At 48.6% G+C, this 27,564-nt stretch overlaps 1 protein-coding gene and 1 long non-coding RNA gene across 2 annotated transcripts in view; both read right to left on the minus strand.

Moving 5' to 3' along the window:
- Window positions 1–4,698, minus strand: part of LOC138510134 (uncharacterized) — a 73,964-nt gene extending 69,266 nt beyond the window's left edge. The window contains exon 1 of the long non-coding RNA XR_011280373.1: window positions 2,329–4,698. This is a non-coding gene — a long non-coding RNA (uncharacterized lncRNA). The remainder of the gene's footprint in view (window positions 1–2,328) is intronic.
- A 10,716-nt stretch (window positions 4,699–15,414) lies between these two features.
- On the minus strand, window positions 15,415–17,220 carry LOC138481602 (general transcription factor II-I repeat domain-containing protein 2-like). The gene has a single exon (XM_069613811.1). The coding sequence runs from the start codon at window positions 17,218–17,220 to the stop codon at window positions 15,415–15,417; it is 1,806 nt and encodes a 601-aa protein (XP_069469912.1).
- Window positions 17,221–27,564: the final 10,344 nt, after the last annotated feature.

A 27,564-nucleotide genomic window follows, 5' to 3' on the forward strand; every position in this document is an offset into this window, starting at 1 on the left:
GTATATGATATGAGCTGCGCCTGAAATCCTTAAGATCCATAGTTATGTGGAGGACCATCTGTTTGTCTGAAAAGTGCATAACCCTACTCCAGCAATTCCCTTTTAGATATTAAGGAACAATGGAATCTCTAATGATAAACTCTTACAAGTATGGGGATCATGCTGTACCGAATACTTGGTAGCAAATGGGACGGATATGAAAATGCTGTTTGAGAACCCACCCAAAGTGAAAGTGAATTTACAAAGGAGGGACTGGATTGAGACGTTAGCAAAGCGGGAACAATGTAACACCGGCTTTGTCCCACTCTGGGAATGGAAGGCATTGAACCAATTGCCAAAGTACTTTGTCCAATTCCCGTCCCCCTTCTACCGAGACCTGCTATTGAGATGCAGACTGAGCGTTTTTGCCCACAAGAGAAGTTAAACTGCTGAGAAAACAGATTTCTGTGGACTATGTCTTTTGCCGCTTCTGTAACAACCGGGATGATCCTGAGACACTAAAGCATCTGGTGCTAAACTGGAAAAGTCTGATCGAAAACAGAATGTTCTTCTTGGACAAATATAGACAATTCTTTGATCACAAAACTGATGATGAATGCTGGGAAGGGATAATGGCGGTGGAAAAACTGGGAGTGACCCTGTGACCAATTAGTAAAGTCCTTAGAATTGACAAACTGGATAAACCGCCCTACGGAATAGTAAATTGACATTTTGGAATGCACTTGTTAAGGAATCAGTGCTGCTGTATTGCTTAAGGTTCAAATGTAATAATTACCCAATAAAACAAATAAATTAAAAAAGAATATGTGGTAAAGTTATTCGAAAGTGGGATAGGTTTGAAAGTGGAAAAGAAATGTGCTTGTGGTTATATAGTCAGAGGGTTCTCTCTTCGCCTTCTGCAGGCCAGCATTGGAAAGGGAAGTGGGTCTCTGAACGGAGCCCCGCCTTCCCTTTCCATGGTGGCCATCTTGGAAAAGGATTTCCCTTCCTACAGCAGGACGTCACGCGTGTCCTGGTGTAGGGAGAAATCTTAGCACCCCTGGTTACTGCTTTGGCAACCCGGGGTGCTAATGGCCTTCATCCACCATTGCAGGGTCTACAAAGGGGGATAATGGTCCAGAGCCTTTTTTATCCGCCCTCACTTCGCTTGGGATGATAACCTGGGCTGCCGGGCTGTTATCCCCCGTTGCAGTCCCTGGAATGGGGGATGAATGCCACATTATTTCCATTAGCATAACACAAAATGCTAATGAAATGTGGGAAAATCTTATTGAGCCTATGTACTTTACTGAGAAATGTAAAGTAGATGGAGTCTATATGATTTCTTTTTTTAGCTCTATTTTTTAACTGTGAAAGGTGGTTCCTAAAGGAACCTTTCTTTTGTTGTTTTTTATGTTTTATTTTACTTTTCTGCAGTAGAGGTTAGAACGTAAGATGGGGAGGGAAATGAGGGAAGAGGCAGCAAGCACTAATATGGAGGGGCAGAAGATGTTGTATGTGTGTTACCTCTAAGGTAAGGGACACTGTTTCTCATGCTCCTAGATTACAGCTCCTAAAGCACTTCGTTATTGCTCCCCCCTGCAGAGTGGTGTGTTGCATTTTATACAGAGGTTGGTTGTCTTTGAAAGATATGGATCAACAGCCTCTTTTATTGCTTGCGAGGTAGCTGGTGGGATTTTGTGTCCCACAGAAGTAGGCTGTGTGGTTACAGTATTGGTTGAGGAAGATGAGGTGGAGGAAGTGCCTACTACTTGCTAAGAAAGGAACAACCTTTCTGAGAGCATTGCAGTGCTTGGTTTTGGCGTGGCAGCGTATGGAGGTGGTCCCATAGGAGTACTGTCCAGGTAGTCTGCGACTGAGTACACTCACTGCATTTCACTTTATTTTTTACATTTATTTCAGCGCACGAACCCTGGGGCATCTTGGCGCTAGTTACAGATGTGCATAGTACATTGGTTACAGGTAGGTAAAGAGCGACATAGGTTTGGGTGCACAGTTTGGAAAGCCTCACCTCATGGTTCGGGGTGCTACATCAAACATGCAGCTGCAGTTAGGTACGGATACATCAAAGTCAAGGTGGGGTAAAAGCAAGTCTAGCAAAGCCATGCCTCATGGTACGGGGCTACATTAGGTATACAGATACATGAAAGTCAAAGTTAGCCCTGTGGGTAAGATAGACACAAATTGTGTAGCTGCAGTTTGCATCAAAGGTCAAGGGGGGCACAAGTGGTCACACTGCTCCCAGGTGGTCTTGGCCGAGGACGGACCAGCTGGTTGAGTGAGTGTTGAATGGGGAAACATAGTGTGTTGATGCATGGCATCTCTTACCTGTTAGTTGTGCTTGTTCTGCTGGGCAGCCTTTCGATTTGCCAGCTTGTAGCGTGGATGAAAAAGGGATTCCGGCGCAAGTGAAAAGAAATAGCAGGCTTATCCGCCAGCAATCGTGTGCAGTAGGACGGGGCATCCTCCAATCAGGAGGCAGGATGGAGATGAGCCCCTCCAGACTTGGAAGGCTGGATGTAGGCTCTCATCGGCGGCCATCTTAATGTTAGTTTTTGGAGCATTCATTGTCTTGGCCATCCCATTGCTGCATGCTGGAGAAAAGATGTTAGAAAGCTCCGCTGTGTGCAGGGAGGCAGGACAGCTAGAAACTGGTAGCTGTAGCCTTTGGTACATTCCCAACATGATTCTTTCTGGGTGTTAGAGGTAGGCACTTCCTCTACCTCATCTTCTTGGTCCTCTTCATTGTCTTTGGAAGTACTGTGTTATGTAGGTCCTCCAGCTGCTGGTGGCTCTTGGGGAGGAGGGATGGCAATAGCTTATGCCATTTTTAAGATGAATAGCAGTTTTGCAAATATTCTTCCAAGTATGTACTTTGTACTAGATTGTTAATAGATAATGAGTAAGAATAGGTGTAGGAGCTGTGCAAGGGTCCATTTTGAGCTTGAAAGTTCGTAGAACAGTATAAAATGCAGTTTCGAACTGTCTGCAAAGTGAGGACACGCCATCATGCTGCACGCGAGCGCGTGGTACTGTCTGCAGCTCCGCGATGACATCGGATGTTCGCAAACAAAAATATAAAATAATAATAAGTTCAAAAATGATGCTAAAAGGTGAGAAATGGCAGAGTTTTAAGGTGAAACTTTGTAAATTAGACACAAATTGTGCTATATTGGGGTAAGTACAATATTAGTAAGTTGTAGGAAATTAGCATGCACTTGTAAAAACCCATGAAATTCACTGAAAACACTTTGTTAAATGGACATTATGGTTAAGTCGCACTAATAAAAACCTATGAAATTCAATGAAAAAACTTTGTTAAAGCGACGTCTTAGTTACCTGTAACTGTATTTCTCCAGCATTGGTATCTTTCATAGATTCACATGTTTGAATATTCCCCGTCGTCAGACTGGGAATCCTCAGTGATAAAAAATAATTATTAACATTTTTAAATTACATCCCTTCTCCCCTAGAGAATGCATGTAAATACTCCATTGTGGCCTATGAGCTATTCTATTGTTTAGTCCCTCCACCTCACTTTGGTCCTATATGGCCCCAACCAATGAGGTGACAGGGTTTAAGCTCCGCCCCAGTTAGCCATCTTCAGATTTTGAACCGTAGAAACTACAGTATGATGGACGCTGAGCGTAGGAGCAGCCTCTCAGGGGAGGCTGGTGGGAGCATGTGAAATCTATGAAAGATAACAATGCTGGAGAAATACAGTTACAGGTAAGTAACTAAGACTTCTCCAGCATTGGATCTTTTATAGATTCAGATGCTTGAATAGAATACCAAGCAGTTAAAGCATGCCACGGTATATACATATAAGCATAGATGCAGAAAAGTTATCTCTGACAAACCTTTACCATGCAGCAACACAACCGTTACCTATGCAGGGAAAGGCGGGAAAGGAGGCTGGTCCTACCTTATGCAAAGAGGTGGCGGAGCACTGCCTGTCCAACTGCAGATTCCTTGTTGGCATCTTCTGCTAGGCAGTAGTGTTTGGCAAACGTGTGCAGAGTGCTCCAGGTAGCGGCTCTGCAGATGTCCTTCAAAGGTACCACTGCGTGAAACGCTACTGATGGAGTGTGCTGAAGGCGGTCTGGTGGAGTGTGCTGAAGGCGGTCTGGAGAGGGGGTCGCCCTTCAATTGATGACAATGGGTGATGCACAACAAGACCCATTTTGCCAGACTTTGGGCCTCATTACGACCCAATGTTAGGCAGAAACCTGTGCAGTTCCCTCTAGGGCCACTGCAAAAGATTTAAGACTACAGGTGGTTGATAGTAAACCCAATTGGTAGCAGTCTGTACCACCCAGATTTACCTGGTAGCTGTGGCTGAGCAGTCAGACTTCTCTCAAGAAGAGTTAGGCAGTATACAGCGTATTCACAATAGGTCAAAAGAACACAGTAGAACAAGCAAACACTGACCAGAGCTTGGTGTAAAAGAGATATAATTATTTATTTTAAAACACATCTAGTTAAACACACTGGCACTAATATCAAGCAGTTCAAAAACACGGTCACTAAAAGGTATACACTCCTTTCAACGATTATTAGACAAGTCTTAAGTAAAGCTACACTTATTTTCAGACAGCGGTGAGCGCTTAACGAAGATGGCACTCTAATCAATCGGTTTAAAAGGGAGAGAAAGGCAGAGCAAAGATAGAAACAGATCCCAACACTTTCGGAAGAACACAGTAGGAGAAGAAGGCAGGTTAAAACCGTAAAGTCAAAGTTAACATGGCCAGACCCACTTTAAGAGGCTCCGGTCGAAATGTGTCCAAGGTCACACGGTTCAAAGTGCCCAAAAGTCTCGCAATAAGTTCAGAAAGAGTTGGACCAAAAAGAAAGGGACCAGTTAGATGGTCAAGGCAGCCAGCCCAGTTCAGAAGGTTAAGGGATTATTGTTACCTTGTAGCAATCTTTAGAAAGGGAGGCCTGGCGGACACGGTACCTTAAAATGGTGAGAACGCTCCAGCGGGGGCAGTTGTTCCTGGCAGCGGGTGCAAGTCGGTGCTTCGTCCGGAGGAAGAGAGGATTTCGTCGGGGAGGAAAGCAGGAGTCCGTTGCACTGCCAGGGAAGAAACCAGCCGCGGAGTTCTCAATTAAAAGGAGCGGCCCTCTTTTTCACGGTCCAGTGGTAAATGGCTATCCGGTTGCCGGGGTGCTTGGCACGGGCAATTCGACCACAAGACGTCCTGGGATGCGAGAAAGGAAGGTAAACTGGTTGTGCCCACCAGTCAGGGGAAGAAGACTCTCCAGCCGGGAGATCTCCTCTGTCGTTGGGAAGTGGTGAGTCGGTTCAGCAGGGCTCAACCGGTGGTATCGTCGTAGCAGGTCGGCTCAGCTTCTCCCTCGTCGGATTTTCATGTCCTGTGGCAACTTCTGAAGTTCCAGTCCCAAAAACCCTGCTTTTATGCAGCACACCCCCATTCACTCAGCCTAGCTGTCACTCAAACATGCTAAGTGGTGGGGCCAATCACACAAGAGTGCGACTTGAGTTACCAAGGTAACTCAGTCCAGGGTGCCTAAACCCCCTCCCACACCCTCTGTGGTACCCAGATAGAGTGGCAGCACTTTTGGAGGCTTTTGTGGAGAAGTCCGCCAAAAAGTGGAACAAAGGGCTCGACCTTTGGTTTGGAGTTACAGAGGCGAAAACAAACGCCATTTTAAAACTGAGTTCTGGCAGAAAATACCAACCAGTGAATTAATATTAAATAAATAAACCGGCGGTATGTTAGAGGCTATATTAAAAAGTATTAGCCTCGAACAATGGGAAAACCCATAGAGATATATTCGCGGTTGAATATAAAAAGTAGTATCCACTGCCACCAGCCAAAACTCGACGAGGGGGGACGAGACAGTGCCCCCTCGAATAACAGACCCAGGGGCAATCGAATTGCCCCTACCAGTACGTCCACAATATGATGGTTTGTACTGGTTCTATTTTGGGACTAGTAAAGCCAATGGTGACTTTACATGCCCGGGGAGACAGTAGTCAGTCCCAGGGTATGGAGTCTAAGGTGGGGGGTCACTATGACACCCCGGTGTTACTGCACGGAGGGTGCGGTGTAACATACATAAAAAAAGATATGAGACCCTATGGAGTAAAAGACCCCATAGCCCATGAAACACATTAACATTCAAAGGAACACCATAAATCATGTCCAAGAGTGGGAGAAAAAGAGTCGCACTCTTGGCAGGAGAAAAAAACAAACTCCAGAAATCCAGCAAAGCTGCTGGGGGACTCACAAGTTTAGGAAATTCAGCCTAAACAGAGAATTCTCCCTAACACTCGCCGCCCCCCCCTCCCCCCCGCCGACTAAGGGACAGGAGGATTTAATCCACTCCTGGATGAATCTTATACCTCTAGTCGATGACATACATCCTAGAGAGACCATCAGCATTTTGGTGGTGACACCCTGACCTATGTTCTATGGTCAAATCAAAGGATTTCCTTTGTAAGCTATATGACCTACAAACCCTTTGAGGAACATCAGTCTTTTTATAGTTATAGGGGATCTGGTTGACCAGTCCCTCAGAAGTTGTTACAACTTCTGAACCTGTGTTAGGCTTTTTCAAGGTGTCCTTATAAAGGATTCCCTTAGATCTAGAGGTGCCTCCAGAGGTCCTCACCACCTCTCTGTTGGGAGAAGGTTGGGTTTTAGGCCTCTTGGTTGGAGGGGAGGGAGATAAGCGAGGTACATGCTTCTCCTTCCTCTTAGATCTACCTTTACCTACTTTAGGAGTTTCCCCCTTAAGACTAGGAATTGGGTTGGAGTCTTCTGTGGAAGGTCCAACAGTCTGAAGGTTTTTGGCCTTAGACTTTTCTTTTCTGGTTTTCCACCAGCACTGAGAATTACCAGTTCTCTTAGGCCTAGTTAGGGTCCCATTAGGTCTATCCACCTCTTCCTCAGAAGCAGGGGGAGTCACAGACTCTGCAACTGGGGGAACAATGATGGAGCTTGGTTGGGGCTCCCATTTCCCTAACGTTTTATCCTGAAATTTGCCTGGGTCAGAGGTCAATTTACCAACACCAGGGCTTGTAGTGGGGTTCTCAGTAGAGGTTCCCACAGGCTTAGTGTGGTTCCTTAAGGTGGCCTCTCTAGCCAATTTGGTTTGGTTCTGGGTCTCCATACTGGGGGGTACTGGATACTACTCCTAGAGTTCTTAGACCATTCCCCAACAGGACTCTCCCAGGCACCTCAGTCTGAACACTGACAGGAATCAACACTGTCATGTCATTACACTGAATGAGGGCTGGTAGAATTGGAACCATTTGGACAGGGCCACCAGACATCTTAGTGAGACCTTTGGGTGCCTTAGCAACATCCTCAGGCCTGAAAAAGCTTTCATCCACTACTGTTCTGCTGGCATCAGAGTCTCGCCTGGCAGGAGTATCCTGGCCATTGACAAGAACACTGTCCATTTAATAAACTTTGGAGTTTTCTGGTATGGAGTTGTACACACTCCTATTCTGATCACTAACCAGACCCATGGACTCTACTGTTACACTTGCTTGAAGACCCAGAGGTTCTTCAGCAAAGACTTCAAAGTGAGCACTAGCCATTTGGACTTCCTCCTCAGGGGTGAAGGCTATGGAGACTGTGCTGATCCCTGCAGGTTTACCCTTACATCTGGGATCTCCTTTGATGTAGTCAGTTGCCCCACAGTGATAGCATGTTCCAAATGCTCTCTGGAAGGGTGGCTTGGCCTGACCTCCTTCTGGTTTGTGACCAGAAGGCACACTAGTCTGTTGTGGTTTACCCTGGGACTTACCCTGGTTATTTTGTTGTTTGGGGCCCTCTTTGGGTTGGGAGGTATTAGAAATCTCTTGGTTGCCTTTTGGTGGCTGCTTCCCTCATCCTTTCTCTGAGTGACCCCTGAATCCTTGTGAGTGGCCCTGTTGGCAACCCACAAGTCAGCAGCCTTAGCTAGCTTCCTGGAATCTAATTCCTTTGAATCAGCAAAGTGATGTCTGAGCTCAGGAGAGCAGGCATCATAAATTGACTCCAACATAACAAGATTTCTCATTCCCGCATAATTGTTCACCTTGTAACCCTTAATCCATCCCTCTAAGTTTTTCAAACACTCACTCACCCAGGTAGCCCAAGGCAAGGGGTACCATCATGCTTTTTGAGGGTCCTAAACCTCTTAAGGTACTGGGAAGGTGTCTTCCCAAATCTAGCTATTAAAGCTAGTTTCACACATTCATAATCCTTCTTATCCACCTCCCCCAACTCCATTACCACATCAGTTGCAACTGGGGGAAGCCTAGAGAACTACCAGGGAAGTAGTTCATTCCCTGTGATGTCCTGGAGCCCATGATTATACTCAAACATTTTAACCAATCCAACACATCCAACTTAGGTTCATACATACAAACTAATTCCTTAGGCATCCGGGGTCTTTTGGGACTGGAACTCCTAGAGGAACCAGAGGAGAGAGAAGCATTTTCCACAGACAACTTTTTCATTTCTAGTTCATGATTAAGCTTCATTTCTCTGGGTCTCAACTCAGCTTGCTTCTGAGAGGGCGCTAGAGAGCCACCCAAGATGGCCGCTTCCTGAGAGAGCTCCGTGGGGCTCTAATGAATCCTGTAACATCGATGCTCCTGTGATGGTTGGAATGACCCATCCTACAGCTGTGCACATTCCCGGGGCTTCACTGATCATTTTGAGATAAATCTCGACCCAGACGCCTGCCCACAGCCCGAGATACTCGCTCTCAGATCTGAGGCCTGCTGGCTGACGGATTGAGTGGTCGCGGCCCCTGCGTGTGTGCGGAGCGGCGGAGGCGGGCACTTGGCGGGAGTCTCGGCGGCGGGAGCAGTGCCATGCAAGCAGGGTGGACGTGTGCGTACTTGCACCTGTGAGACGAGGTGGTCCCCGTCCCCCACGGCGGCCCTTCGCGAGGGCAGAGGAGCAACGAGTCGGGGTGCCGGAGTCCCGAGACTGCCCAGGTAGGAGCAGACTGCAGCGCGGGCGGGCTCGGCGCGGCCGCTGGACGCGGCATAATCCGCGCGGCCCCCGCCAACGGCTGGCCGCGCTGTGGCGCAGACCTGGTGTGCAGCGCAGGGGAGCAACCCACGCTCAAGGCCGCTTCCTAGAAACCTGAGGCACGACACGCGTCCCGGTGAAGCCTCCCACGGCGCCCATCCATTCAGCTACAGGCGCGGAGAGGCCTGGTTCAGTTAACAGGATATCTGAAAGCTAGTAAATCCCGGCGGCAACGATCCTGGGAACAAGAAGCTGCAGCCGACCCGAGGTGGCTGGGCCCGACACTCTGATACACGCCGCATGACCCATGGGCACGCATCCCCCCGCTGACTGCACTGTGTGCCGCCGCCCCTCGGCCCAGCTTGTATAGAAGGCCTGGGGCAAATACTGGCATACAAACTCCTCCGAAACAGCCGCAGCTACAGAAGTGCGGCTGTATAAGCAGCAGTGTGCCGTGCAGGCCCCACGCTCGGTGCACGGACTCTCCGCATCAAGCACCGAAGGCATCGTGCTAACATCCGGAAAAGTACGCAGTGCGGCTGCCGTCTGGGTCCACCAGGCACCGCCATAAACCAAGACAGTCGCAACTTAGCCGGGCTCCACGGACACTCTCCCCAAGCCGTCATGGCAAAAGTAGATAAAAACCAGAAGAAACTGACTTTCGAAGCCAGCTCACAGGCCAAGCCCATGACCAGCAGCAGACCCAATTCCCCGCCACCTGACACGATGTCAACCGAGGACCAAGCCCCGCATCTGGTTATAAGGGAGATTCTGAAGGCTGGAATCAGCGGCCTGGGATGCAAATTGGACACCCTATCGACGAAGGTAGACCAGCTTCAGCACAGGCTACATAAACAAGCCGATCGACTCGACAATGTCGAACAACGCATATCCGACCTGGAAGATGGATCAGCGGCACTGACATCCCGTGTCTCTGTGCTCGAAACCCAGATGAAGGTGGTGTGCGCTAAGAATGAGGATTTGGAGGGCCGCTCCCGCAGGAACAACATCAGGATCATAGGGGTGAGGGAGCGACAAATCCCAGGTAGAATGGAAGACTTTGTGGAACAGATCTGCATAGCTCTCTTCGGTAGAGAAACGCTGTCTCAGCTATTTGTGGTAGAAAGAGTGCACAGAATCCCGAACACTAGACCTGCGCCCGACACGCACCCTCGACCAATCATTGCAAGACTTTTAAACTACAAGGATCGCGACGCCATGCTCAGGGCAGCTAGAGATAAGGGGAAACTTCAATACAATGGCGACTCCATTCAAGTCTTCCCAGACTTCTCGCAGGCGGTGCAAACGCAGAGGAGATCCTTCACAGCAGTCAAGCGACGCCTACAGGACAGATTCTTTATTCCATGCTATATCCAGCGAAACCACGTATCCAACATGAGGGGAAGGCCCAATTCTTCAATACCCCCGAAGAAGCCAATGACTACCTGGACTGGTGTGGCTGCAGACATGGCGGCAACAATCCGAGACCCCGTCGGGAAGAGCGAGCGAGAAGGGACCCTCCGTAATCTACAATCCCAGTAATGGGCGGTTGTGACCAGCACACCTCCTTTTTCCATGCTCAATGTACATCACAGGAACGAAACTATGTCGCTATAGGAATCCCGGTACCCTCTTGGCAGGCTACTAGTGCCCCTAGCGCGGCTATGCTTGCAACTCTGTTCTATATGGGGGGATTACTGTGGGCCAGTTGGGGGTTGCCCACACAAGGGAGGGACTCGGGCCAGACACGGCCGCTTTACTCACCCCACTCTCATTCCGCAACGTTGATGATATATAACTTTGATAACCCGGAAACCAAGCCCACTAGTCACTCCAACTCTTCAAGGCACCATTATCACTTCCACGTCCTGACAGGCGAGAATCCACCCGGCCTTCGGAATGCCAGCCATAACATTTAGAATAGCCACCTGGAACATCCGTGGCGGCAATCAGCCGGCAAAGAACAGGAAAATCCTTCAATGTCTCCGTAGGCATAAGGTTAACATCGCCATTCTCCAGGAAACCCATCTCCTGCCGGCATCGGAATCACAGTGGGCCAAGTCCTGGGGTTGTCACAGGTACTTTTCATCGTACTCGTCCTTTGCCAGAGGGGTCGCCATTCTGATTGATAGGAGAACAAACGTCAGTCTCATTGAATCGGTGAAGGACACTGAAGGTAGGGGCCTGCTGGTGAGGGGAATAATTGCAGGGAAAGAAGTGGTGATTGTAAATTCCTACGCTCCCAACACTGATGGACCTGACAATTTCAACTGGGTGATGTCCTAACTAGGGAGGTCCAACGCAGAAACAATCATATGGGGTGCTGACCTTAACACACCGATGGACCCTACTCTAGACAAATCCCATAACACCACTGGGAATCGGTCCAAAGCCAGTAGTCAAGTTTGCGAGATATGTCAAGCGTTCGACCTCTCTGACACATGGCGGCATCACAACCGAGATGCGAAAGACTTCACATTCTACTCGCCCGTTCACAACACCAGCTCCAGGATAGATTACATCATGGCCTCCACCCATTGTCTGTTTGCCTGGGGAACGAGCCAAATCCTACCACGCACGCTATCCGACCACTCAATGGTCACACTTGACGCCTCCATGGTGGGCGCAACAGTCCCCGGATTGAACTGGAGATTCAAGCTAGGTGCGCTTTCGGACACTGTTTTCGCAGAAGAACTGCGTGAGGAAATATCCTTCATTGAGAGAAATCAAGGCTCAGTCAAGGCGACCAGCATTATCTGGGAAACGCTAAAGTGCTTTGTGCGCGGAATATGTTTGGGTAAAGAAAATGGTGTACTGAAACTGATCCGCAGTGAACTCTCCGACAGCGAAACCCGTCTGAAGGATCTAGAAATGAAGGCTATCTCAGCTCCAAGCCCGCAAATACAGGCAGAACTGAAGGAGGAGCTTCGGAGGTTCAGGTAAACAGCCGAAAGAGAGCTAAAATTCCTAGTGCGGAAACACCAGATCCGACAATATGGAGAGGGTCAGAAGCCAGGAGCCCTGCTCGCCCGATTACTATCGGTGGACAAAGCCCCGACCCGGGTGGAATGTGTTAAAGACGCACAAGGGCAGCGTGTCTATGCAGAAGTGGACATCGCCAAAGCATTTCGGGACTTCTACCAGGACCTGTACAGCTCTAGAGGCAATTCAGACTCTGAATCTCTGCAAGAATACCTAGACGACACTGAGCTGTACTGGGTGGAGGCAGACCTACGAGAACCTCTTAATGCTCCGATAACGACAGAAGAAATACTGGAAGCAATAAAATCCCTCCCGAGCTCCAAGGCACAAGCTCCAGATGGATTTACCGGAGAGTTTTACAAGGCCTACGCAACTTCCCTTGCCCCTCTCCTGCTACGCGTATATGAAGAATCCATTGAAAGCGGATGCCTTCCCCCAACACTACGGGAGGCCAATATAATTCTTGTACACAAAGCCGCCGTCCCGCTGATGAATGTGCATCCTATAGACCAATTTCTCTGATCAACCTGGACAATAAAATCCTGGCCAAAATTCTTGCATCCAGGCTCCTCCCCCTTATGCCAGCACTAGTGATTGGAGACCAAGCCAGATTTATCCCAGGGCGCAGCACCACCTATGGCATCAGGCGTCTGTTTGGCGTCATGGAGGCCCTGGACCCATCGCAACAGGCAATAGCAGTGCTTCTTGACGCCGAGAAGGCATTTGACTCTGTGGAATGGCCATTCATGCTAGCAACGCCTAGACAAATGGGTTTTGGCAACTTCTTTATTAAATTGGTGTCATTATTGTATAACAGCCCCCGATCCTATATCACACTAGGGAACACTAGATCCACATGCATTTCACTTGAACGCGGAACGAGGCAGGGATGCCCACTTTCAGCCTTGATCTTTGCTCTCATTATGGAACCCCTGGCTTCCAGACTACGCGAATTCCAATACACAGAGGCCTCAAATTAGGCCCCCACAAATTGATTGTCTCCCTCTATGCTGACGATGTTATATTATTTGTCAGCAATCCCCAGGAGAACCTTAACCCAGTTATGCGGGAGGTATTAAGATTTGGGCAAATGTCGGGATTGAAAATCAATCACTCTAAATCTGTGATATTCCCCCTGACCTCTCACACGGTGTAATTTGCCGATGACCACGGCTTTAAATGGGAGAACTCAGGGGTGCGCTACTTAGGTATATTTATGTCACGTAACCATCACGAGATATATAAAGACAATTATGTCTCCACGCTCACCTCCATTCGGGAACGGGTGCACAGGTGGAAAACGCTCCCACTAACGCTGTGGGGCAGGACCTCTCTTACGAAGATGGTTATTCTTCTCAAGCTTCTGTACTTGTTTACCAACATCCCGTTACTCCTCCCCAAATCCTTCCTCCTGAAGTCAAGGCTGCAGTCCTGGAGCTGCTATGGGCCGGTAAGCTGGCGCGCGTGGCTTACGACACCCTAGTTCTGCCGACATCAAAAGGAGGCCTTGCGCTTCCAGACATTGAGAAGTACTATTGGGCATCTCAGGCACAGTTTCTAAGCCACTGGTACGCGATCCACTTCGTGCGTCCACATGTGCAGGTGGAACGTGCTCTGGCCTCTCCCGACTTGCTCAGTGCCGTTATCATTAGTCAAATCCCAGTTCCGTACACTCTAAATACAGTTCTCTCTACGTACGCAGTCTGGAAGAAAATGGCTGCTAAGTATGGGGTGACCGTGAGATACTCCCCTTTGCTACCGATCAGGTTCATCCCGGGGGTTCCGCTCACGAATGAAAATGTATTTTTAATATGGGCCGACAAGCTTAATATTCACTCCTTCGAGGGAGAGGGGAGGCTGGTCTCGGCACTTTACAGATCCCTGGTGGCAGACACCGGGTCACCCAATGCCAGAACCCAACAAAGATGGGAATCAGACCTCCAGATGTCGATAGATGCTGGGGACTGGTCCTACATTCTATATCAAACCCAAAATGTCGCGGTGAATACACAATATAAACTAATACACTTTAATTACGTGCACCAAACGTATTACACCCCTGCCAAAAAACACCGACATCACCCTGAAGTATCGGCCCAATGTGAACGTTGTACAGCGGCGCATGCCGACTTTTTCCACCTGGCATGGGACTGCCCCGGAATCCAGCGGTTCTGGGCCTCAGTCCTGCAGATCGTCGCCGATATTATTGGGGAACAAGTAGCTCCGCTACCGATGGCGGCCCTCCTCGGCCTCACAAAATACTTACGTCCCGCATCCCGCAGACTGGCGGCTCTCCTCCTGGTGCTGACCCGTAGGCGGATCGCTATGGCCTGGAGCCGGGGCCCCTTACCCAAAATTGAAGATTGGAAAAAAGACATTACCTACTGTCAGAATGTAGAGAGCGAATTTATAAGAACGCTACCACTGCATGCTCGACCCCCCCCGACATCTGGGGACCGTATATTACATATCTGCTAACCAGCGCTGCTCCTTCCGCCACTGAGAGCCCCTGACTCCGAAATAGATATGTGAGATTGAAAAACACTATATATTTGTGCCTTAATGGTGATTGACAATTAACCAGGAAAGTCCGGATGCTTGTTGTTGTGGACATGGGTGGGGTGGGGCGGCTTTGCGGTCGAACCCGTGAGCGGGAAATGTTATGTTTTCTCTTTGCTTTATTCTATTCCTTTCCTTTCCCTGCCCTTTCTCCAATTCGTTCAGATGGTGTGCTTGTGTTTTTTGTTGTTCTGAAAATTTCAAAAATAAAGTTTTAAAAAAAATAAAAAATAAAAAACTCAGCTTGCTTCTGCTCAGCCTGGGCATTCATTCTTCTGAACTCTAGCTCTTGGTTTCGTTCAGATTGAGCAATAAAACGTTTGTACTCTAATTCAAGCTTCATTTTTTCAAGTTCAAAATAAGCAGGGTTACATGTAGGACCTGGTATAGGTACAGTAGGTAAGGCAGACAGAGGCTCAGAGTGGCTAATTTCATTAAGTTCACTTTCCTTTTCTGACTCATTATCAAGACTTTGATTCAGATCAATACCATCACTGTTTTCTACATTTTTGCTGAGGGGGTAGATTCCTGTGTACCACCCAGACTTTGGTTTTCTAACAATCTTTTGACAAGTTCCATTTTCTTGCCCTTCTCAGAGAGATTCTTATGTCTACACAATACTTTTAAGCAATCAGCAGTTTTGGCAGACAATGATTCTAGGGCAGTGGTCCTCAAACTTTTTAAACAGGGGGCCATGTTAACGGTCCCTCAGACCGTTGGAGGGCCGGACTATAGTTAAAAAAAAAAACTATGAACAAATACCTATGCACACTGCATATATCTTATTTTGAAGTGAAGAAACAAAACGGGAATAAATACAATATTTAAAATGAAGAACAAGTAAAGTTAAATCAACAAACTTACCAGTATTTCAATGGGAACTATGGGCCTGCTTTTGGCTAACGAGATGGTCAATGTCCGGTTCCATATTTGTCACTGCTAGTCGTAACAAGTGATGCAAGCGTTCATCCGTTAGTCTAGATCTGGTTGGAGATTTCAGATGTTTCATTCTGGAAAAAGTCTGTTCACAGACATAAGTGCTGCCAAAGATGGTTGCCATTTTGAGTGCATGGTTCCTGAGATGAGGATATGTCTCGGAAGGGAGAGATGCATAGAAACTATGAAGGCTGCTTGACTTGAATGCGTCTTTCAGAGAGTCACAATTCTGCAGTTCAGCCAGTTCCATTTGGTAAATTGTATCCACATTTTCAATGTCAATAGAAAATGGGTTACGGAAAAGCTGTATGTCCTGTTCATGGAGATGAAGCTCTTTAAATCTAAATTGGAACTCCTTTTGCAATTTTTCTAGTGAATCCACACATGTTTTGTTTGGGAATGCAACCAATGGTTTTTCCGCTAACAGATTTTGAGTTGTGGGTAGATGGCAGAAGTTTTCCTCCTTCACTTGTTTGATGAGGAGGCCTAATTTTACTTCAAATGCTTTGACATGTGATTGCATATCACAGATGAGCTTCCCTTTTCCTTGAAGTTGCACATTGAAACTGTTGAGTAGCTCTGTTACATCTGTTAGAAAGGCAAGGTGCCATTTCCATTCTGCATCATTGAGCTCTGGTACTTCTTTGTTTTTTGAAAGAAGAAAAGCTGTAATCTGTGGAAGTAAGTCATAGAAACGTTTCAAAACTCTCCCTCGACTCAGCCAACGGACTTCTGTGTGGTACAGAACATCTCCATAGTCAGCATTTAGCTCAGACAGAAATTCCTGAAATTGTCTGTGCTTTAGTGCATGAGCTCTAATGAAGTTAACACAAGATACCACAATTGTCATAACAGAGTCAAACTTCAGTGATTTACTACACAGCGCTTGTTGGTGGATGAGGCAGTGTATGGCCATTGGATGAGAATAATTATGTTTGTCCATCTCTTGGTTAATGCAAGCAATTACTCCTTTCTTAGACCCCACCATGCTAGGAGCACCATCAGTTGTCACACTGGCTAGTTTAGCCCAGTCCAGCTCCAAACCATTCAAAGTTTGGCAAACCTTTTCATAGATATCCTCTCCTGTAGTTGTTCCTTTGATGCTTTGCAGTGCAGCAAGCTCTTCTGTGACTTCGAAATTGTCATTCGTCCCACAAATAAAAATTAAAAGTTGTGCAGAATCACGAACATCATTGCTTTCGTCAAGTGCCAAGGAAAAATAGGAACGTTTTTTTGTCAGGTTTTGCAAATGCTGATACAGATTGTCTCCCATTTCTTCAATCCTCTGTGTAAGTGTAGGTCCTGAAAGACTCACTGTACTAAATAAATCGGCCTTCTCTGGACACATCTCTTTGGCAACAGAAAGAAGGCATTCTTTAACAAATTCTCCCTCCACGAATGGTCTGCCAGTGCGCGCTATTAGCTTGGCAACTTGAAAACTTGCTCTCAGTGATGAAATATTTAGCTGCTTCTGCTTCACAAAAGTATTTTGCTGAGCTGTCAATGTATTTTTCAGTTTTAATATTTTATCTTTTCTCACTTCTCCGACCAAACAATCATATTTATCTTTATGTTGAGTTTCATAGTGTCGACGCAAATTGTATTCTTTGAACACAGACACTATATTCTGGCATATCAGACACACAGCTCTTTCCTTGTACTGTATGGAAAAGTAATCATAAGTCCACTGTTCTTTGAATATCCTACACACCGAGTCAATTTTTCTCTTTCTTGACATCATTGTTTCCTAGGGATTCCAAATTGCTATTAGTAAAATACCAATAAAAACAATGTACCAGCAACATTCCCCCACATTAGGTGCAATATAGTCCCCCACATTAAGCTGGCAGTATAGTTCCCCCACATTAGGTTGGCAGTATAGTTCCCCCCACATTAGGCTGGCAGTATGTTCCCCCACATTACGTTGACAGTATAGTTCCCCCCCACATTACATTGACAGTATATAGTTCCCCCCACATTGCGGGGCTTATGTACCGGGCATGGTATCGGGGACTCTAAACGAGTCCCCGATACCATAAAAATGCCTGGTATCAGTCCCGATACTGGTATCGGGACATCCCTTCTGACCACCGCTCCGGCCATAGCAGGACCGGTGGTCAGAACACCAAAGGGACGCGCCGCTGGTAAACACTTACCTCCAGCGCGCGTCCTTTCTTCTCCGCTTCTCCGCCTCGGTTTCCATGGGCGTGCGCACGCATGGGACGTCAGTGACGTCGCTGCGTGCGCCTACTCCCAGCGGTCCCCGCGTTTTTAAAGTAAACGCGGGCCGCAGGGACTTCTCAGAGGCATCCTTGTGTTCCGAAAGCATCTTTCGGAAACACAAGGATGTCCTGAGGCTAAAACACCCGGCGGGCCGGGTAAATGCGCTCCATGGGCCGCATGTGGCCTGCGGGCCGTAGTTTGAGGACCACTGTTCTAGGGTATAACTCTCCATAGCAGACATAGTTAGAAAATCAGCTTTTTAGTGCTAAGCTTTGTGGTTAGTTGTCCTAAAGTATTCAAAAAGCACACTAAAGTGTATACTCAATACAAATCCCACCGCTGTACACCAGTGTTAGGCAGAAACCTGTGCAGTTCCCTCTGGGACCACTGCAAAAGATTTAAGACTACAGGTGGTTGGCAGTAAACCCAATTGGTAGCAGTCTGTACCACCCAGATTTATCTGGTAGCTGTGGCTGAGCAGTCCGACTTCTCTCAAGAAGAGTTAGGCAGTATACAGAGTATTCACAATAGGTCAAAAGAACACAGTAGAACAAGCAAACACTGACCAGAGCTCGGTGTAAAAGAGATATAATTATTTAAAAACACATCTAGTTAAACACACTGGCACTAATATCAAGCAGTTCAAAAACATGGTCACTAAAGGGTATACACTCCCTTCAACGATTATTAGACAAGTCTTAAGTAAAGCTACACTTATTTTCAGACAGCGGTGAGCGCTTAACGAAGATGGCACTCTAATCAATCGGTTTAAAAGGGAGAGAAAGGCAGAGCAAAGATAGAAACAGATCCCAACACTTTCGGAAGAACACAGTAGGAGAAGAAGGCAGGTTAAAACCGTAAAGTCAAAGTTAACATGGCCAGACCCACTTTAAGAGGCTCCGGTCGAAATGTGTCCAAGGTCACACGGTTCAAAGTGCCCAAAAGTCTCTCAATAAGTTCAGAAAGAGTTGGACCAAAAAGAAAGGGACCAGTTAGATGGTCAAGGCAGCCAGCCCAGTCCAGAAGGTTAAGGGATTATTGTTACCTTGTAGCAATCTTTAGAAAGGGAGGCCTGGCGGACACGGTACCTTAAAATGGTGAGAACGCTCCACCGGGGGCAGTTGTTCCTGGCAGCGGGTGCAAGTCGGTGCTTCGTCCGGAGGAAGAGAGGATTTCGTCGGGGAGGAAGCAGGAGTCCGTTGCACTGCCGGGGAAGAAACCAGCCGCGGAGTTCTCAATTAAAAGGAGCGGCCCTCTTATTCACGCCCCAGTGGTAAATGGCTATCCGGTTGCCGGGGTGCTTGGCACGGGCAATTCGACCACAAGACGTCCTGGGATGCGAGAAAGGAAGGTAAACTGGTTGTGCCCACCAGTCAGGGGAAGAGGACTCTCCAGCCGGGAGATATCCTCTGTCGTTGGGAAGTGGTGAGTCGGTTCAGCAGGGCTCCACTGGTGGTATCGTCGTAGCAGGTCGGCTCAGCTTCTCCCTCGTCGGATTTTCAGGTCCTGTGGCGACTTCTGAAGTTCCAGTCCCAAAAGCCCTGCTTTTATGCAGCACACCCCCATTCACTCAGCCTAGCTGTCACTCAAACATGCTAAGTGGTGGGGCCAATCACACAAGAGTGCGACTTGCGTTACCAAGGTAACTCAGTCCAGGGTGCCTAAACCCCCTCACACACCCTCTGTGGTACCCAAATAGAGTGGCAGCACTTTTGGAGGCTTCTGTGGAGAAGTCCGCCAAAAAGTGGAACAAAGGGCTCGACCTTTGGTTTTGAGTTACAGAAGCGAACACAAACGCCATTTTAAAACCGAGTTCTGGCAGAAAATACCAACCAGTGAATTAATATGAAATAAATAAACCGGAGGTATGTTAGAGGCTATGTTAAAAAGTATTAGCCTCGAACAATGGGAAAATCCCATAGAGATATATTTGCGGTTGAATATAAAAAGTAGTATCCACTGCCACCAGCCAAAACTCGACGAGGGGGGACGAGACAGTGCCCCCTCGAATAACAGACCCAGGGGCAATCAAATTGCCCCTACCAGTACGTCCACAATATGATGGTTTGTACTGGTTCTGTTAGTAATTTGGGACTAGTAAAGCTAATGGTGACTTTACATGCCCGGGGAGACAGTAGTCAGTCCCAGGGTATGGAGTCTAAGGTGGGGGGTCACTATGACACCCCGGTGTTACTGCACCCAAGGTGCGGTGTAACATACATAAAAAAAGATATGAGACCCTATGGAGTAAAAGACCCCATAGCCCATGAAACACATTAACATTCAAAGGAACACCATAAATCATGTCCAAGAGTGGGAGAAAAAGAGTCTCACTCTTGGCAGGAGAAAAAAACAAACTCCAGAAATCCAGCAAAGCTGCTGGGGGACTCACAAGTTTAGGAAATTCAGCCTAAACACAGAATTCTCCCTAACACTCCCCCTCCACCCCCGCCGACTAAGGGACAGGAGGATTTAATCCACTCCTCGATGAATCTTATACCTCTAGTCGATGACATACATCCTAGAGAGACAATCAGCATTTTGGTGGTGACACCCTGACCTATGTTCTATGGTCAAATCAAAGGATTTCCTTTGTAAGCTATATGACCTACAAACCCTTTGAGGAACATCAGTCTTTTTATAGTTATAGGGGATCTGGTTGACCAGTCCCTCAGAAGTTGTTACAACTTCTGAACCTGTGTTAGGCTTTTTCAAGGGGTCCTTATAAAGGATTCCGTTAGATCTAGAGGTGCCTCCAGAGGTCCTCACCACCTCTCTGTTGGGAGAAGGTTGGGTTTTAGGCCTCTTGGTTGGAGGGGAGGGAGATAAGCGAGGTACATGCTTCTCCTTCCTCTTAGATCTACCTTTACCTACTTTAGGAGTTTCCCCCTTAAGACTAGGAATTGGGTTGGAGTCTTCTGTGGAAGGTCCAACAGTCTGAAGGTTTTTGGCCTTAGACTTTTCTTTTCTGGTTTTCCACCAGCACTGAGAATTACCAGTTCTCTTAGGCCTAGTTAGGGTCCCATTAGGTCTATCCACCTCTTCCTCAGAAGCAGGGGGAGTCACAGACTCTGCAACTGGGGGAACAATGATGGAGCTTGGTTGGGGCTCCCATTTCCCTAACGTTTTAGCCTGAAATTTGCCTGGGTCAGAGGTCAATTTACCAACACCAGGGCTTGTAGTGGGGTTCTCAGTAGAGGTTCCCACAGGCTTAGTGTGGTTCCTTAAGGTGGCCTCTCTAGCCAATTTGGTTTGGTGCTGAGTCTCCATACTGGGAGGCCTGGGGGTACTGGATACTACTCCTAGAGTTCTTAGATCATTCCCCAACAGGACTCTCCCAGGCACCTCAGTCTGAACACTGACAGGAATCAACACTGTCATGTCATTACACTGAATGAGGGCTGGTAGAATTGGAACCATTTGGACAGGGCCACCAGACATCTTAGTGGGACCTTTGGGTGCCTTAGCAACATCCTCAGGCCTGAAAAAGCTTTCATCCACTACTGTTCTGCTGGCATCAGAGTCTCGCCTGGCAGGAGTATCCTGGCCATTGACAAGAACACTGTCCATTTAATAAACTTTGGAGTTTTCCGGTATGGAGTTGTACACACTCCTATTCTGATCACTAACCAGACCCATGGACTCTACTGTTACACTTGCTTGAAGACCCAGAGGTTCTTCAGCAAAGACTTCAAAGTGAGCACTAGCCATTTGGACTTCCTCCTCAGGGGTGAAGGCTATGGAGACTGTGCTGATCCCTGCAGGTTTACCCTTACATCTGGGATCTCCTTTGATGTGGTCAGTTGCCCCACAGTGATAGCATGTTCCAAATGCTCTCTGGAAGGGTGGCTTGGCCTGACCTCCTTCTGGTTTGTGACCAGAAGGCACACTAGTCTGTTGTGGTTTACCCTGGGACTTACCCTGGTTATTTTGTTGTTTGGGGCCCTCTTTGGGTTGGGAGGTATTAGAAATCTCTTGGTTGCCTTTTGGTGGCTGCTTCCCTCATCCTTTTTCTGAGTGACCCCTGAATCCTTGTGAGTGGCCCTGTTGGCAACCCACAAGTCAGCAGCCTTAGCTAGCTTCCTGGAATCTAATTCCTTTGAATCAGCAAAGTGCTGTCTGAGCTCAGGAGAGCAGGCATCATAAATTGACTACAACATAACAAGATTTCTCATTCCCGCATAATTGTTCACCTTGTAACCCTTAATCCATCCCTCTAAGTTTTTCAAACACTCACTCACCCAGGTAGCCCAAGGCAAGGGGTACCATCATGCATTTTGAGGGTCCTAAACCTCTTAAGGTACTGGGAAGGTGTCTTCCCAAATCTAGCTATTAAAGCTAGTTTCACACATTCATAATCCTTCTTATCCACCTCCCCCAACTCCATTACCACATCAGTTGCAACTGGGGGAAGCCTAGAGAACTACCAGGGAAGTAGTTCATTCCCTGTGATGTCCTGGAGCCCATGATTATACTCAACATTTTAACCAATCCAACACATCCAACTTAGGTTCATACATACAAACTAATTCCTTAGGCATCCGGGGTCTTTTGGGACTGGAACTCCTAGAGGAACCAGAGGAGAGAGAAGCATTTTCCACAGACAACTTTTTCATTTCTAGTTCATGATTAAGCTCCATTTCTCTGGGTCTCAACTCAGCTTGCTTCTGAGAGGGCGCTAGAGAGCCACCCAAGATGGCCGCTTCCTGAGAGAGCTCTGTGGGGCTCTAATGAATCCTGTAACATCGATGCTCCTGTGATGGTTGGAATGACCCATCCTACAGCTGTGCACATTCCCGGGGCCTCACTGATCACTTTGAGATAAATCTCGACCCAGATGCCTGCCCACAGCCCGAGATACTCGCTCTCAGATCTGAGGCCTGCTGGCTGACGGATTGAGTGGTCGCGGCCCCTGCGTGTGTGCGGAGCGGCGGAGGCGGGCACTTGACGGGAGTCTCGGCGGCGGGACCAGGAGCAGCGCCGTGCAAGCAGGGTGGACGTGTGCGTACTTGCACCTGTGAGACGAGGTGGTCTCCGTCCCCCACGGCGGCCCGTCGCGGGGGCAGAGGAGCGACGAGTCGGGGTGCCGGAGTCCCGAGACTGCCCAGGTAGGAGCAGACTGCAGCGCGGGCGGGCTCGGCGCGGCCGCTGGACGCGGCATAATCCGTGCGGCGCCCACCAACGGCTGGCCACGCTGTGGCGCAGACCTGGTGTGCAGCGCAGGGGAGCAACCCACGCTCAAGGCTGCTTCCTAGAAACCTGAGGAACGACACGCGTCCCGGTGAAGCCTCCCATGGTGCCCATCCGTTCAGCTACAGGCGCGAAGAGGTCTGGTTCAGTTAACAGGATATCTGAAAGCTAGTAAATCCCAGCGGCAACGATCCTGGGAACAAGAAGCTGCAGCCGACCCGAGGTGGCTGGGCCCGACGCTCTGATACACGCCGCATGACCCATGGGCACGCATCCCCCCGCTGACTGCACTGTGTGCCGCCGCCCCTCGGCCCAGCTTGTATAGAAGGCCTGGGGCAAATACTGGCATACAAACTCCTCCGAAACAGCCGCAGCTACAGAAGTGCGGCTGTATAAGCAGCAGTGTGCCGTGCAGGCCCCACGCTCGGTGCACGGACTCTCCGCATCAAGCACCGAAGGCATCGTGCTAACATCCGGAAAAGTACGCGGTGCGGCTGCCGTCTGGGTCCACCAGGCACCGCCATAAACCAAGACAGTCGCAACTTAGCCGGGCTCCACGGACACTCTCCTCAAGCCGTCATGGGAAAAGTAGATAAGAACCAGAAGAAACTGACTTTCGAAGCCAGCTCACAGGCCAAGCCCACGACCAGCAGCAGACCCAATTCCTAGCCACCTGACACGATGTCAACCGAGGACCAAGCCCCGCATCTGGTTATAAGGGAGATTCTGAAGGCTGGAATCAGCGGCCTGGGATGCAAATTGGACACCCTATCGACGAAGGTAGACCAGCTTCAGCACAGGCTACATAAACAAGCCGATCGACTCGACAATGTCGAACAACGCGTGTCCGACCTGGACGATGGATCAGCGGCACTGACATCCCGTGTCTCTGTGCTCGAAACCCAGATGAAGGTGGTGTGCGCTAAGAATGAGGATTTGGAGGGCCGCTCCCGCAGGAACAACATCAGGATCATAGGGGTGAGGGAGCGACAAATCCCAGATAGAATGGAAGACTTTGTGGAACAGATCTGCATAGCTCTCTTCGGTAGAGAAACGCTGTCTCAGCTATTTGTGGTAGAAAGAGCGCACAGAATCCCGAACACTAGACCTGCGCCCGGCGCGTAGCCTCGACCAATCATTGCAAGACTTAAACTACAAGGATCGCGACGCCATGCTCAGGGCAGCTAGAGATAAGGGGAAACTTCAATACAATGGCGACTCCATTCAAGTCTTCCCAGACTTCTCGCAGGCGGTGCAAACGCAGAGGAGATCCTTCACAGCAGTCAAGCGACGCCTACAGGACAATCAGATCCTTTATTCCATGCTATATCCAGCGAAACCGCGTATCCAACATGAGGGAAAGGCCCAATTCTTCAATACCCCCAAAGAAGCCAATGACTACCTGGACCGGTCTGGCTGCAGACATGGCGGGAACAATCTGAGACTCCGTCGGGAAGAGCGAGCGAGAAGGGACCCTCCGTAATCTACAATCCCAGTAATGGGCGGTTGTGACCAGCACACCTCCTTTTTCCATGCTCAATGTACATCACAGGAACGAAACTATGTCGCTATAGGAAGCCCGGTACCCTCTTGGCAGGCTACTAGTGCCCCTAGCGCGGCTATGCTTGCAACTCTGTTCTATATGGGGGGATTACTGTAGGCCAGTTGGGGGTTGCCCACACAAGGGAGGGACTCGGGCCAGACGCGGCCGCTTTACTCACCCCACTCTCATTCCGCAACGTTGATGATATATAACTTTGATAACCCGGAAACCAAGCCCACTAGTCACTCCAACTCTTCAAGGCACCATTATCACTTCCACGTCCTGACAGGCGAGAATCCACCCGGCCTTCGGAATGCCAGCCATAACATTTAGAATAGCAACCTGGAACATCCGTGGCGGCAATCAGCCGGCAAAGAACAGGAAAATCCTTCAATGTCTCCGTAGGCATAAGGTTAACATCGGCATTCTCCAGGAAATCCATCTCCTGCCGGCATCGTAATCGCAGTGGGCCAAGTCCTGGGGTTGTCACAGGTACTTTTCATCGTACTCGTCCTTTGTGAGGGGTCACCATTCTGATTGATAGGAGAACAAACTTCAGTCTCATTGAATCGGTGAAGGACACTGAAGGTAGGGGCCTGCTGGTGAGGGGAATAACTGCAGGGAAAGAAGTGGTGATTGTAAATTCCTATGCTCCCAACACTGATGGACCTGACAATTTCAACTGGGTGATGTCCTAACTAGGGAGGTCCAACGCAGAAACAATCATATGGGGTGCTGACCTTAACACACCGATGGACCCTACTCTAGACAAATCCCATAACACCACTGGGAATCGGTCCAAAGCCAGTAGTCAAGTTCGCGAGATATGTCAAGCGTTCAACCTGTCTGACACATGGCGGCATCACAACCGAGATGCAAAAGACTTCACATTCTACTCGCCCGTTCACAACACCAGCTCCAGGATAGATTACATCATGGCCTCCACCCATTGTCTGTTTGCCTGGGGAACGAGCCAAATCCTACCACGCACGCTAACCGACCACTCAATGGTCACACTTGACGCCTCCATGGTGGGCGCAACAGTCCCCGGATGAAACTGGAGATTCAAGCTAGGTGCCCTTTCGGACACTGTTTTCGCAGAAGAACTGCGTGAGGAAATAACATCCTTCATTGAGAGAAATCAAGGCTCAGTCAAGGCGACCAGCATTATCTGGGAAACGCTAAAGTGCTTTGTGCGCGGAATATGTTTGGGTAAGGAAAATGGTGTACTGAAACTGATCCGCAGTGAACTCTCCGACAGCGAAACCCGTCTGAAGGGAGCTTCGGAGGTTCAGGGAAACAGCCGAAAGAGAGCTAAAATTCCTAGGGCGGAAACACCAGATCCGACAATATGGAGAGGGTCAGAAGCCAGGATCCCTGCTCGCCCGATTACTATCGGTGGACAAAGCCCCGACCCGGGTGGAATGTGTTAAAGACGCACAAGGGCAGCGTGTCTATGCAGAAGTGGACATCGCCAAAGCATTTCTGGGCTTCTACCGGGACCTGTACAGCTCTAGAGGCAATTCAGACTCTGAATCTCTGCAAGAATACCTAGACGACACTGAGCTGTACTGGGTGGAGGCAGACCTACGAGAACCTCTTAATGCTCCGATAACAACAGAAGAAATACTGGAAGCAATAAAATCCCTCCCGAGCTCCAAGGCACAAGCTCCAGATGGACTTACCGGAGAGTTTTACAAGGCCTACGCAACTTCCCTTGCCCCTCTCCTGCTACGCGTATATGAAGAATCCATTGAAAGCGGATGCCTTCCCCCAACACTACGGGAGGCCAATATAATTCTTTTACACAAAGCCGCCGTCCCGCTGACGAATGTGCATCCTATAGACCAATTTCTCTGATCAACCTGGACAATAAAATCCTGGCCAAAATTCTTGCATCCAGGCTCCTCCCCCTTATGCCAGCACTAGTGATTGGAAACCAAGCCAGATTTATCCCAGGGCGCAGCACCACCTATGGCATCAGGCATCTGTTTGGCGTTATGGAGGCCCTGGACCCATCGCAACAGGCAGTAGCGGTGCTTCTTGATGCCGAGAAGGCATTTGACTCTGTGGAATGGCCACTCATTCTAGCAACGCTTAGACAAATGGGTTTTGGCAACTTCTTTATTAAATTGGTGTCATTGTATAACAGCCCACAATCCTATATCACACTAGGGAACACTAGATCCACATGCATTTCACTTGAACGCGGAACGAGGCAGGGATGCCCACTTTCAGCCTTGATCTTTGCTCTCATTATGGAACCCCTGGCTTCCAGACTACGCGAATTCCAATACACAGAGGCCTCAAATTAGGCCCCCACAAATTGATTGTCTCCCTCTATGCTGACGATGTTATATTATTTGTCAGCAATCCCCAGGAGAACCTTAACCCAGTTATGCGGGAGGTATTAAGATTTGGGCAAATGTCGGGATTGAAAATCAATCACTCTAAATCTGTGATATTCCCCCTGACCCCTCACACGGTGTAATTTGCTGATGACCACGGCTTTAAATGGGAGAACTCAGGGGTGCGCTACTTAGGTATATTTATGTCACGTAACCATCACGAGATATATAAAGACAATTATGTCTCCACGCTCACCTCCATTCGGGAACGGGTGCACAGGTGGAAAACGCTCCCACTAACGCTGTGGGGCAGGACCTCTCTTACGAAGATGGTTATTCTCCCCAAGCTTCTGTACTTGTTTACCAACATCCCGTTACTCCTCCCCAAATCCTTCATCCTGAAGTCAAGGCTGCAGTCCTAGAGCTGCTATGGGCCGGTAAGCTGGCGCGCGTGGCTTACGACACCCTAGTTCTGCCGACATCAAAAGGAGGCCTTGCGCTTCCAGACATTGAGAAGTACTATTGGGCATCTCAGGCACAGTTTCTAAGCCACTGGTACGCGATCCACTTCGTGCGTCCACATGTGCAGGTGGAACGTGCTCTGGCCTCTCCCGACTTGCTCAGTGCCGTTATCATTAGTCAAATCCCAGTTCCGTACACTCTAAATACAGTCCTCTCTACGTACGCATTCTGGAAGAAAATGACTGCTAGGTATTGGGTGACCGTGAGATACTCCCCTTTGCTACCGATCAGGTTCATCCCAGGGGTTCCGCTCACGAAT

The sequence above is a fragment of the Ambystoma mexicanum genome, chromosome 1p (assembly GCF_040938575.1).
Source record: "Ambystoma mexicanum isolate Mex_15411 chromosome 1p, UKY_AmexF1_1, whole genome shotgun sequence".
Lineage (NCBI taxonomy): Eukaryota > Metazoa > Chordata > Amphibia > Caudata > Ambystomatidae > Ambystoma > Ambystoma mexicanum.